The sequence below is a fragment of the Gracilinanus agilis genome, chromosome 1, assembly GCF_016433145.1.
Source record: "Gracilinanus agilis isolate LMUSP501 chromosome 1, AgileGrace, whole genome shotgun sequence".
Taxonomy (NCBI): domain Eukaryota; kingdom Metazoa; phylum Chordata; class Mammalia; order Didelphimorphia; family Didelphidae; genus Gracilinanus; species Gracilinanus agilis.
In genome coordinates, this window is record NC_058130.1 from 264,952,922 (window position 1) to 264,966,511 (window position 13,590).

The window sequence follows — 13,590 nt, forward strand, 5'->3', positions numbered from 1 at the left end:
AGGAACTAACCAGGAGTCCTCTACAACATTTAGAAGCCACTGGTTATGCAATCAGGTCAAAGAAAAATAAGCAATTTATCAAGAGCTGACATGGTTTTCCTCTATTGTGGGCCTTTAAGTAAGTGATAATGATTTTTAAAGCTCTCTGTTTACTCGTTTTACTATGTAGCTGTAGCTTTCTGAATGAATTATTAAATGAAAAAGACCTGAAAAATGAAAGAGAGCAAACTAACTAACTCTCTCTCTCTCCCTCTCCCTCTCCCTCTCTCTCTCCCTCTCCCTCTCCCTCTCCCTCGCCCTCGCCCTCGCCCTCGCCCTCTCCCTCTCCCTCTCTCCCATTTTCATCTTTTGTTACACATTACACTCAGGTCTCAGGATGAGTCCACAGCCATTAGAAGGAACATAAGCAAAAAGTTTTCTCATCTTCACGTTGGGTTGGCTGAAGATAATATGGTGCCCAGATAACTCCTGTACTAGAAGAAGACTGGCCTATACTCTTCAGGACAGTTTCTCAGCATACCCCCAGGAATTCTTAGCTACAATGCTTATCTCCCAACTTCTGTATTCTTCACATTTCCTTTGCTCTACTAGCATATTTAGAGGCAGGGCTGCTGGTACAACATAGCTTAAAAAAATCAAACTATCCTCTACTGGAATTGTAGAAGCAATGCCAAGACCTCAGAGGTCATATAAGTAAGGATGTCTTAAAAACAATAATATACAACACAGGGAGACAAAGAATTTCTATAGGTCATGGAAGAGATTCATTCAGGCAAGAGATAAATAATTGGGGCTGGATTCTTTTCAGGAATGAATATGCTTGGCTATGAGGTGGTTTTGGAGCTATCTGGTATTTGTAGACTAGAGTCTCTGGTCATCAGTTCCTAAAAAAATGTTTATTAATAAAAATATTATTATGAAGAGTTCTGCAAAATCTCACTATAAGAGGTTCTCTAGAACTTATAGTGCTTGGGATAGAGTTGCCTTGTACATGAAGCCACCTTAAGGGGAAGGTGTCAGTCTACTAATTCCATTTATTAGCTTATTGAAGACATCTAGGGGCAGGGAAGAAAACTGAGAACAGTTATCTGTGTAAATAATGGATTGCATATATACACGTGTATTTAAGTAAGTAGTTGTGCCTTAAAGCTTGCTTGTAGGGCTTGAAGGATTTGCAGATACCTTCTTGTCCCAGCAATTCTACGGAAGCCTTTAATATCATGAAGGGGTTCAATTTAGAAGCTAACAACTCAGGAATGCTATAGGAAACCCAAAGGTTAGCACTGAAAAACAAAGAGCAGAGCCCTTAGGACCCCAGGAAGAACTAACTTGCAAGAAACTGAATCTTCACCACTGCTGCCTTATCAACATCCTCTCTACTACCAATAAAGATCACAGTTAAATAGCCTGAAATGGCCAAATTCTGTGTGAAGCTGAATAGCACAATGGTGGAGGCCACAGTTCCTGCTTCAGTGTTCTTCGCACAAGACCATGCTTGTAGCAAATCTGTCTTAAGAGAGATGCTTAGGCTAGGAATGAAAAAGTAAAAAGAACTTGTCTGGATGAATCCATACCTAATTAGGCAGCTGCGCAAACCTATTTATACAAGGTGGCAGATAAGAGCTGCTGAAAGACAAATAGCGAAGCAAGGCATTTATTATAAATAAATGCAGAGGTAAGATTGAGGTATTAATTTTTAAGGCAATAATCATAAATCTAGTTCTAGTCTATTATTCCATTAAAATTATATTTATTTCCACAGGCTGCTTTACCTGGGACAGTTTGGATAAGCTGTAAGTCATCAACTATAATTCTTCCAGTAAGATAGAGGACCATAATCTGTTCTGTCACTATGTCCTAAGGTTCTCTGGGCCCTACTAGACACTTCCATCTAACATGCCAATGCATACACAGGACCCCTTAGTTTTACATCCATGCCACCACTAGATCTCAGATTTCTAGGCTCTTTCATTCAGCCCTGCAGCTGAATGTTGTTTTACCTCTCCCTCAATTAGAGTGTGAATTTCTAGAGAGCTGTGACTATCTCACTTCTTCTATTTGTATCCTTGTCATTTAAAATAGTATTTGGAACATGTAAGTGCCTAATACATGCCTTTTGTTCATCCATTTATTCAATCCAAGCTAAACTAGAAATTCCCTGCTCTATTAGAAAGCATTGTTCATAAAGTAAAAAGTTCACTGGGTTAGGAGTGGGAAGACTTACATTCATAAGCCAAATCTTCTACTTTCTACTTCTGTAATGTTCAGCAAGGTACTTTGGCTCTAAAGACCTCAGTTTCCATATCTGTAAAATGAGAGGGTTAGACAAGAGATTCCCTGAGGTTCCTTCCAGCTCTAGGTCAACAATCCCATGTCATTCTCAGGGCTTCAGTTTAGTCATTTGTAAAAGGATTGGACGAGGTTTCCAAGGTTCCTTCCACATCAAAAATCCTCTCATATTTATATTTAATGAGTTTCATAGGTAAAGTACTTTGTAAACCATAAAGCACTACAAATGCTAGGTATTGTTTAGTACTTTCTTATTAGAAAGTGTTTAAAATGCCTTATCACAGCAGATCCTGAAAACAATCTTATGAAATAATGTGGAACTTTAATTACATTTGACAGAAAAGGAATTTGAAGCCCAAAGAGGTTAAAATCATGAGGCTAATAAGTGAGGAAGCTAGTACTAAAATCTAAATCTAACAATATTTCCATTGCATCTTGCTGTCTTTCCTATTCAATGTAAGGATAAAATAGAATTGAACAAAGATAATCAGTCTATGAGATCAAATTATACTGAATACAGTTGTCAAAACTCCAGAGACTGATTTATACATTTATTTCTCAAATGTGTTTATTTCCCCATGTATAAATGGAGCTAAGAAACTTTCACTTCATCAAGTTTAAATATGCCTGGTTTATAGTTTTTTAAAAACCTGTTACCTAGTAAATAAGTAAGTCTAAACCATTGTAGAAATTCAGGCTCTAGAAGACTAAATTTTGCTTAGAATTAAGGCAGGGCAAAAATCTCTTCCTTGGGACAGTGACTCAGAAAAGAAGAGTGAGTCAACAGGTGGGTGGAAACTACAAAATATTCTAGGAAACTACAAAAGCAACATTTTAAATATAATTACAAATGGTTTTGCTATCAATGTTTTAAAAGCTCAAAAACTTTGCAGGACTGTTTATGATAATATTTACTGTCTTATTAACTGATGTTGACACTGTTTCTTATTTAGATTATAGATGAAAAGCTTTTTTTTCCCTACTGTAAAATCAAGACCAAGTCAAGAAGATATTCATTAAGTTTCATGCTTACTTAAACAAACTGTGATATTTAGATTTAAAATATACAGAAATCAATCGTTGAGGACAATATCCAAAACCCTTGAAAAAATGTTAATAATTTGCCCTCTTTAGTTCACATGGAAATGTTCATTTAGCTTACCAAAAAGGAGTTCCAAAATCACATTTACTATGAATAAGGCCTAGTAACAAAAGAAATACAGAAGCAAAGAGTTTATAATATTACATATAAGTTTACATATAACAGATACTCTGGGACAAGTTGTTTCATGTGCCAAAAAAATTCTTTGATGCCTCAGGAGTATTACAATAAACAGTTGAGCAGGAAGTTCAAGGGAACATCTTACGATCTTTGTGGATAAATACTCTTACATCTGGAGTTTGCTATTTTACTTCTATAACTGATAATGGCTCTTTATTCTACCTTCCCTATACTGTAACATTTTTCATCCCAAAGAGAAAAAGCTGAACCCTAGTAGCAAGGTCAGTCACAATTCCCTTCAGGTGCCTGCGGACTAAGGTACATATGTCCTGAAATATCCAAGACAAACAAAAGGAAGTAATGCCAGAAGCCAGAAGAAAAATCAAGTGTTCCCTATAACTGCCAACAGAAAGCACCACAATTACCACTATCTGACTCAAATAGAGTGACTATCAAACAAGTCCAAGAAAATATCAAAATAAGAATGAAGTTAATTTCCACAGTCTAGAATGAAAAACAAGACAGGACATTTGGGGATCTACCACAAATTCTTAAAATTGTTTTCTTTTTTAGCTGTAACAAGGCTGCTTTTATCCAAAGTTATTATTATCATGACATTTTTGGCATTTGTAACCCATGCCATCTGTCCTCAGGACACACAGGCACACTTTTAAAATACACAGTTCAGCATTAAATTACTGAAAAAAAAATCTTTTAAAAAAAAAAGCAGCAAACACATGCCTATTTGAGCACATTAACCTGAAGAAGGAAACTTTGCACTTTCCTGAAGGTCAACAAATTTTGTCTTTTGACAGATTCAGCAAGAAGGAGATATATAGAACAAGACAATCTGTTTTTGTTTCTTTTTAATACCGACTTCAATTTTCTAAAGTATGAAGTTAGAAGCTATTAGTAGGTGTGCTGAAAATCATTATAACTATCATGAGTGTCAAAAAAGATAAAATAGGCACAGAAAGTTGTCTCCAAATAGACATATTTAATCAAGAGATATTCAATATTTCCAAATATCAAAGATTGCAGAAGGAGTTGGGGAGAACAGTTATCAATAAACACTTCTTTAAAATTAAGTCAAATCACTAATATAGTTATATAGGTCAATTGTGAACTGTACATAACTAAAGTATATTATTGGAGTTATGTATTAATTATTTCAGCAAATAAAGGATAAAAATCAACACAATCACTTTCTTAAATTTTTCAGAGACAAAGAACTTTGAGCCAGGTTTAAAAAAGCATAAATATCTAAAAAATCTCAAAGGTGAGTGTTCTGGATAATTCTCTAACTCTCATGGATATTGCTAAGAATCTATGTAATTTTCAGGCAAAAATATAGCAAATGACAGATGCACAGGGGCATGGAAATTAATTGGCATCAAGAAGGAACCTTCCTTTGAGTAATGGAGAAAAATATAAAGTCACATGTTTTGATGAGCTTACTTTTCCCAGCCTTAATAAAGCATATGCCCCATTAATGACTAAGATCTGCAAACAGATGCCTAACCACATAAAATAAAAACTCTTGCTAAAATACCAATTTGCTGAGTGTCATGCAACCGGCAACCACTGAATGGAAACTGGTGTTACTAAATGGAGTTAGGTGTAAACAAATTCAGTCAAAGTTTAGTTGGTATGACTTGGTTTTCTCTGTCATAATACCATCTTTCATATACAAAGACAATGTTATTAAATTACCATTAGTAAGGCATATATTTTGAGCTGTTTTCTCAGTAGTAGTGGTAAATTTAGATTAATCTATCTATATTCTCTCAAAAATAGAGTGTTCTTAAATAGTTGTCCTTATGATCAATGGCATGAATTTAAGAGACAGCTGTCCAAGATTAGGAGTATGGTCATAGAACCAAGTAAAGCTAAGTATTATGCATAGAACTTGGAGCCATGGCCTTAGTCTCATTAGCACCATGCTCCAACCACCTAAACTAACCTTAATCATAGACTTGGTATAATCCAGAATAAATTTCAGTGAGACACTATGTATTCTAAAATCTTAGCAGCTGTGTGGGCTTTTTTGCTTTTAAGGAAGTCCAGTCTGAGTCTACCATCAGCCAACCATTGATCCTTTCCAGAGCCTAAAAATACAAGAGCAGTTGGCAACTGAGATTAGTTGAACAGTATCCCTAAGGTGACAGTGATGCCAAAGCCAGTAAGATACTAGAAGTACCTAATTCTATCATCTAAAAAGGAATATGGTGACTGTGGAAAATATAGAAAATGGAAGAATTACATGAACATAGATGTACAAGCCAGATTTTCCAAAAAAAGGAAGTTACCTGGCCATCCCCAGACTTGCAAAATTGGCAGGAACAATTAGCACATCAAGCCTGGTGAAAGGATGAGTTCCCAAGGTTGAATGTGCAGATGAGAGGCATTGAGGAATCAGCTGAAGCAGATTCTCTTCACAGCAGTGTTGAAGACACTCTGGGGCAAATACTCGATAAGGAATAACTGCTTGAGAGGCAGTACTAGGATTCTGAAAGCGGCAGGGGTATTCCACGTGACCACATATCCATTTGGCACACCTGAGTGGGACATAAAATAAATAAATTTTGTGGAAAATTTGATAATGACATTAGTATTGTGTTGGAAGAAAGCAACTTCTGTAGACATCCTATACAATCTCTAAGAGGCAATAGTACAGATGGGCTTCCAAAGAAGACATCTCATTAGTATTCTTGCCTTTTTTATACTAAAACAATGGTTTAAAAAAATTCAGAGTATCAACATTATTGATGTGCTTGAGTGGAACTGATTTAGTTACTTCAACCCAAGCTAAGTGAAAAATTGTAATACCTTGTTGATAATAAATGGAGTGGAGGAGGGAGAGATCCTAAGACTTAAAATGGATTCAAAGGAAAAAATAAAAAGGTAGGAACAAATTAACAAATTCTATCTTCACTTATGTACTTTTAATTCCTTTTATGGAAGAATTTTCTCAGAATTAGTGGACATTATGTAGCCTAAAAGAAAAGTAAAAGAGAGAGTAGAGCAGACTAAAGATCCTGTTCTGAAATATTTTGGAATAAAAGACTTAGAATTCACTTGCACAATTAACAAAATTAATGCATGTATGGCTTTTTTCAAATGAACACAAGCCCTTTTATTGAAAAGAAACCTGCATGCTTATTACAAAAGCCACTAAATGTTATTTCTATTAAAAAAGGAACATGAGAGCCACTTCTGACAGTCATTTTCAATCCACTTATAATAAAAGCTTGACAATGCAAACACTTTAAGGAAACAGATCAGGGCTCAACCTGTACCATCTGACCACCACCAGTTGTTTTCGGATAAGCTACAATGAGCCTTGCATTTATGAAATGCCTTTTATCCACCCAAGACCAGCCCTCAGGAGATTCACAGATCAGCTATATAAATAAGCCTCACCCTTCACTGAAATCAAGTGGTAAAAGACAATCAGCTTCCTACACTAGTCACATTATACTCTTAGAAAACAAAGAGTGGTGGTGCATAAAACTTTCATCTGGGATGAGAGCAGGAGAGAATGAAAATATAAATACTGACATCTAGCTCAAGCACAAGAACTAAATAAAAATTACTTCTTGGGGAAAATGTTAAGGGTGATATGGACATATACGTTATCTCTCAAGTTGTATTTATCCTGTATATACTTACTTATTCTCTCTCTGTCTCTGTCACTTTGTCTTTTTAGCCCTAGTGCTCAGTGCAAGGCCTGGCACATAGTAAATCTTTAATAAATGCTTGATGATTGAATGTGATATAAAAACAAAAGGCAACAACAAAACAATTTTAAAGGTGATGAGGTCTTGAACTAGGGTGTGGAAGTGGAAAGGGAGGGATGGGTGTGAAAGATATAGAAGTGAAATTCCCAGGAATTAGCCATTGATAGATCTAGGGAGCTGGCATAAGGAAAAGGAAAGGGAAACTTCATGAAGTTTCAAACTTTGTATGACTGAGAAAATGATAATGTCATCAAAAAGAACAAGGGAAGCAAGAGAGATGTAACAGGCAGCCTAGTGCAGTGGAGAGATGCCTAGCTGTGGAGATGGAAAGACATAAAATCCCATTTCTGATATGGATTGGTTGTGTGACCCAAGGAAAGCCGCTTACCTCTTTGTGCTCTGAGACTCAGTCTATAAATTTCTAAAAAGATGCTAACCCCAGGGGTAACTGAATAGCTCAGTGGATAGAGAACCAGGCCTAGAGATGGGAAATACTAGGTTCAAATCTGACCTCAGACTCTTCCTAGCTATGTGCCCCTAGGCAAGTCGCTTAACCCCAAAGTCCTAGCCCCTACTATTCTTATGCCTTTAGGGCTTAAAGAAAAACCAACATGTTGACCTACACTGCAGTAGGGAGTTCCTTCCTCTCAAAATTCCTTTACTATTAAAAATCAAAGGTGTCTAGTCTCTATCCCTAGATTGTTTTATTGTTGTATTTGTACCCCCAGCATCCAACATAGTGCCAAGCACAGGAATAAACCTATAATAAATGCCTGTTGACTGACTGACTAACCACAATCACTAGAAAAGACATATTCTGAAATTTTATTGATTTACTTTTAATTTTTTTGTAGATTCTGAAATTTTAAAAGGAAGATCCGTTAGATATTCTGAGTGTGAAATGTGGCCAATAAATCCAGGTAGGAATATCTAGTAGGGAGTATGAAAATTAGGACTAGAGTTCATGACTAAAAGTATAGCTTTCACAGTGTTCTACATGCAAGTGATAATAGAAAGTATATGAAATATCTAAAAAGGAGGTATCAAACTCAAATAGAAATTGACCACCAAAATCCATAAGTATCCCCATGGCTGCATATGAGAGAATTGAGGAAACTGAGTGAGCCCCACTATCTTGTGACTCAATTCTGGATCTGAGTTAGATCCAGAATTGTCCTTACTTGATTACTTGTTTTTAATATGCAAAATCTATCTCCTGTACTCGAGATCCAATGCCAAAAGAGAGGAAAGCTATCTGGTCCCAATTTGTTGGGCAACTGCTCTAAACATTGCTTTAATAAATCAATATGCTCAGAAGCATGAACTTTTGTTTTCTTAGTCATTTCATCTTTCATCCGCCACATATATTGACTTAGAGAATGATATATAATATTATGTATGTTCTGTCGTATTTTTATTTACTTTGTTATATGTTTTCCAATTACTTTTAATCTGATTAGTCATACTAGAGAGTTTTAGCATATTTGATACTTTTGCTCTAAAGGAAAGAAAGGAGAAAAAAGAAAGGTGCAGATGGAAAATTAGAGACATCTATATTGGAGAGAGTGGGAGACAAAGAGGGAAAAGGTTTAGCAAAGGAGACTGAAAAGGAAAATTAACTAAATAGGATGGGAACCAGAAGATAATATTGTCTAAAGAAAAAAGAATATTGGGATAAAATGCAAGTTCAAAACTGTAAAATATTCCAGAAATATTAGGATGAGGATTAGGAAAGAGTAAATCCAATAGTTTCAGGAAGCAATATGAAGGGCAGGTTTAGCAGAATGGAGGAGGAAGAAGCCATTCTGCCACAATGAAGGATACTTGGACATGGCTGTGCATATGAATCCCAAAGTGTAAGGTGTGAATTGTGAGGTAATTCAAGATACATAAAGTAAAACATCACATACACCTCCTGGCCCCAGGGCCTGCTTTAACACAGGCAAGGTACCTGTCCTTCTGAAAAGGCTCCCATACTTCCCCCCTGCCCCTGCTCCAGTCTACTGTGGGGAAGTCTTCCTGGATCCTCATAGGATTCAACATTACCACCTACCATAAGGATGGATGTCATGGGAGGATCTCAAAAAGTCTAATCTCATGCCTTCCTCAGTGGCCCTTCTCTAATCACTCTGCCTGAATTCCTTCTTCAATGGTTATCACATTCTCACTCTCCTGTTCTCTTTCTAACCCAGTAATTTTAAAACCCCAGCTGCTGATGTACCAAGTCCATTCTTTATCCTCGACTTTGTATTGTTCCTTTATTTCTATCCAAAGAGAAAAAAGCAGAGGTCATAGGTTATTGAGTGAGAAGCAAATTCAGAAGCAAGTTGCAGTTGTGTGTGGGGCCCAAAATGGTGCCCCAGATCCAGCCCTATCCAAGACCAAAACCTCCAGCAGAATAACCAGAACAAGAAGCCCAGATGAAAGAAGAGCCTAGGGTTCAGCCATTTTGAACCTGTGGAAACCTCCATGGGCTGAATCTGATTGAATCTAACAGCTGTCTATTGGAGCACACGATTCTGTGGCTCAGATTCAGGTCCAAGTCGTGAACTTGGAGAGCTCAGACCAAGAAGACAGGCCTGAGATTCTGTTGTGAATCATTCTGTTTGAGAGTGGGAGGGTGGTGGGGGTAGCTTAGAAGGAGGGGAATAAAAAGGATGAAGAGATTGAAGACTTTCAGGTATCTAGCCAAACTGTTTTTGATATCCTGGAAAAAATGAAAAGAGTGATGCCCTAAGAAAACAGTAACAACACCCAATAGGAGACAAAGCAGAACCAAATACAACACAAACATTTCTGTTAGAAGTATGCAGAGCCTGATTCTGAAATCAGGAAGGCTAGAAGAATGAGTAAATAAAGAAAGAATCAAGATACAAATTCAGAAGAAAAGAATGGCTTCCAAAAACCTACACATAAAGCTTCAAAGAAAGACTTGGACACAAGTTCAACCAAAGCTCCTGGAGGAGATAAAGCAAGAGTTTAAAAAAAAAAAAAAAAAAGAAAGGTCAAAATGATTTTATAAATTAAACACCAGAGGAAAGAATTATAAAAGAAAAGAGTGTTAGAGGAAAAATCAGAAAAGAAATGAAAAGAAAATAAACAGCTTGGCATAAGAGGTACAAAATCTTATCCAACAACAGACTATTTGAAAATTAAAAATAAATAAAAAATAAATAACTATGAGATAAAGAGAATATTAAAACAAAGGCTTCAGACTTTATATTTACACTAAATTTATACTTAATATAAATTACATTAATTTATACTTGTTATGTTATAATACATTTATATTAGTGCATTTTATATACTATATGTACTCATCCATGTCCCTTCTTCCAGGAAAACAGATCAAGGAGACACAATTTAGGAATCATCTATCTGGAAGTCATGACATCATATTTTAAGAATTAATAGAAGAAAACTGACCAAATATCTCAGAATCAGAGAACAAAGTGGAAATAGAAATAATCTACTGTTCACCTCCTAAAAAAACCTCATATTGAAAACTTCCAGAAACTTAAAAGCCAAAATCAAGAGTTATTAGGTTAAAGAGGTAAGCATCCAGCAGAAAGCATTCTACTACCAAGGAGCTAGAGTCAGGATCACACAAAATGTAAGAGTTGCCATTATTTTTTTAATTGAAAAAATTTATTTAATTAGTTTAGAATATTTTTCCATGGTTACATGATTCATGTTTTTTCTCTTCCCTCCTCCCTACAACCAACAATAATTCCACTGGGTTTTACATATCTTATTGATCAAGACCTATTTCCATATTATTAATATTTGAATTAGGGTGATCGCTTAGAGTCTACATCCCCAATCATGTCCCCATGGACCATGTGATCAAGCAGTTGTTTTTCTTCTGTGTTTCTACTCCCACAGTTCTTTCTCTGGATGTGAATAGCGTTCTTTCTCATAAGTCCCTCAGAATTATCCTGGATTATTGCATTGCTGCTAGTAGAGAAGTCCATTACATTCGATTATGCCACAGTATATCAATCTCTATGAATATGGTTCTTCTGGTTCTGCTCCTTTCACTCTGCATCAATTCCTGGAAGTCGTTCCAGTTCACATGGAATTTGTCCAGTTCTTTATTCCTTTCAGCACAATAGTATTCCATCTCCAACAGATACTACAATTTGTTCAGCCATTCCCAATGGAAAGGCATCCCTTCATTTTCCAATTTTTTGCCACCACAAAGAGCGCAGCTATAAATATTTTTGTACATATCTTTTTTCCTTTATTATCTCTTTGGGGTATAAACCCAACAGTGGTATGAACAGCTGCTGTTATAAAGAAATGAAGAATATGGAGTACTGTATGGCAGAAGGTAAAATATATAGTTTTATAATAATGTACCCAGCAAAACAGTATAATTCAACAGGTTCATGAATGGACCTTTAATGAAACAGAAGATTTCCAAGCATTCCTGATGAAAAGATCACAGCTCTATAAAAACTATGACATATAAACAAAGAAGTCAAGAGAAATATAAGCAAGCAATTTAAGTGACTAAACAAGGATGAACCGTTTATATTCCAATACCTGGAGAGAATACATATGTCTTCTCAGAACCCTATTAAAATCAGAGTTCAACAAAGGGAGTTTAATAACATAGGAGGCATTGGATTGGTTTTAAAAGGAAAGGAAAAGGAAAAGGAATACACTAAGCAGGGAAGGGTAGATGAAGGATAGGATAAATTTTTTCACATAATTTGGTTGTACAAATAGAAATCCATACAAACAAAGAGGAAGAATCAATAAGCATGCAACACATGAACCTGACTCTCGTCTGAACTCTTCAAAGGAGGGAGGAATACATATAGTTGGAATCCAAAGTATATTTCATTCAACACGGAAGCAGTAGGGATAAGGGAAGAAAGCAGAGGAGGGAATAAGGGAGAGAAAAGAATAAGGAAGAGACCAGTACATAAGCAGAATGTATCAAACTGATAGTGTAATATCATTTCTGCTATGCAAAATGGAGGGCAAAATGATTGACATATAGCAGTTTGGAATTTGGAATGAACCAAAGGATGGCATGAGCCAGGAAATGAAAAAGCAGTTACTGGAGAGAGTATTTAAGGAGCTGGAGACTGGAAGACAGGGTCTCATTCTGAAGAAGGGATTTCGGTGGGAGATTGTAGTTGGGTAGGCCAAATCAATTCAGGTTACCAGCAGCCATCACTGATCAATACCTTAATTCCAATCCTGTGTGAAGCAATATTATATACCCTAATCATTTATCATCTAAGAAGAAGCACCATCTAATACCATCCAACAGTCTGGTTCAGGTCACAACTTGGCTTGGCCAGGCTGCAAGATAAGTAGATAAACATCTTAACTGCTATTCTCAATTCCTGTTACCTTCAAGCTGATAACAACCATTCATCTATCTACAGCTTTAGCCAAGTTTTCCTTTGTACTGCTTACCTTCAGTTCCCTATTTGCCTTTCCCTAAGTTGTTATCATTAAACCCTGAAACTAACTTAGGTGGATGTCTTTCTTATCCTAAGGTTTATCATCATAACCTTAGATATCTGAAGGAAGAGGGATTATTCAATCTCAAATAAAGCCACTGTCAATTTAGCGTTATCCGTATTATAGGCCAGGACAAGTGGATAGAAGGACTGTGAATATGAACCACAGCTTCTTCATTAATCTACTTAGTCCTGGGACACTATTATATTGGAGTTGGGTGCAGCTGCTTCATCTTGATTCACCTGAAGGGTACTGAGTGTTCACCTTCACAACTCAAGGGTGACACTTAAGGATTTTCTTAGCCACTCAGCTTCAACTCCCCATACCATCAGGGAATGAGGGGTACCTAACCCTGCTATATCCCCTGCAGCAGCAGTCACACATTGATCTGTCATTTAACAGTGTCATAACAATAGCACTAGTACTGAGCACACTCCTCTCTCATCACCTTCTTTATAAAGTGGGATTGGGGAAAAAAGAGAAAATAAAATGCAAAAGAAAAGGAGGGAAACGCACAATCAAGGCACATTGTTGTGGATATCAATATGATGAACTCACCCATAAAATGGAAGATGATAAAGGAATACATTAGAAATCAGAATCCAACAATATGTTGTTTACAAGAAATAAGCTTGAAATAGAAAGAGTCAAAATAATGCATCAGAACAAAATATATTATGCTTCAGCTAATGTAAAAAAGGCAGAGGTAGTAATCATGACCTCAGACAAGGTAACAGCAAAATGAAAGAAAAAAGAAGAAAAGAAAGAAAGGAGAGGAAAAAAGAAAGAGAGAGAAGAAGGGAGGGAGGGAGGGAGGGAGGGAGGAAGGAAGGAAGGAAGGAAGGAAGGAAGGAA

At 36.3% G+C, this 13,590-nt stretch overlaps 1 protein-coding gene across 1 annotated transcript in view; it reads right to left on the minus strand.

The window, feature by feature from the left end:
* The window catches only part of LOC123235266 (aminopeptidase O (putative)), a 594,443-nt gene that overhangs the window by 482,114 nt on the left and 98,739 nt on the right, over window positions 1-13,590 (minus strand). The window contains exon 4 of the mRNA XM_044661380.1: window positions 5,821-6,069. Within this exon, the coding sequence (XP_044517315.1) occupies window positions 5,821-6,069 (249 nt within the window). The remainder of the gene's footprint in view (window positions 1-5,820; window positions 6,070-13,590) is intronic.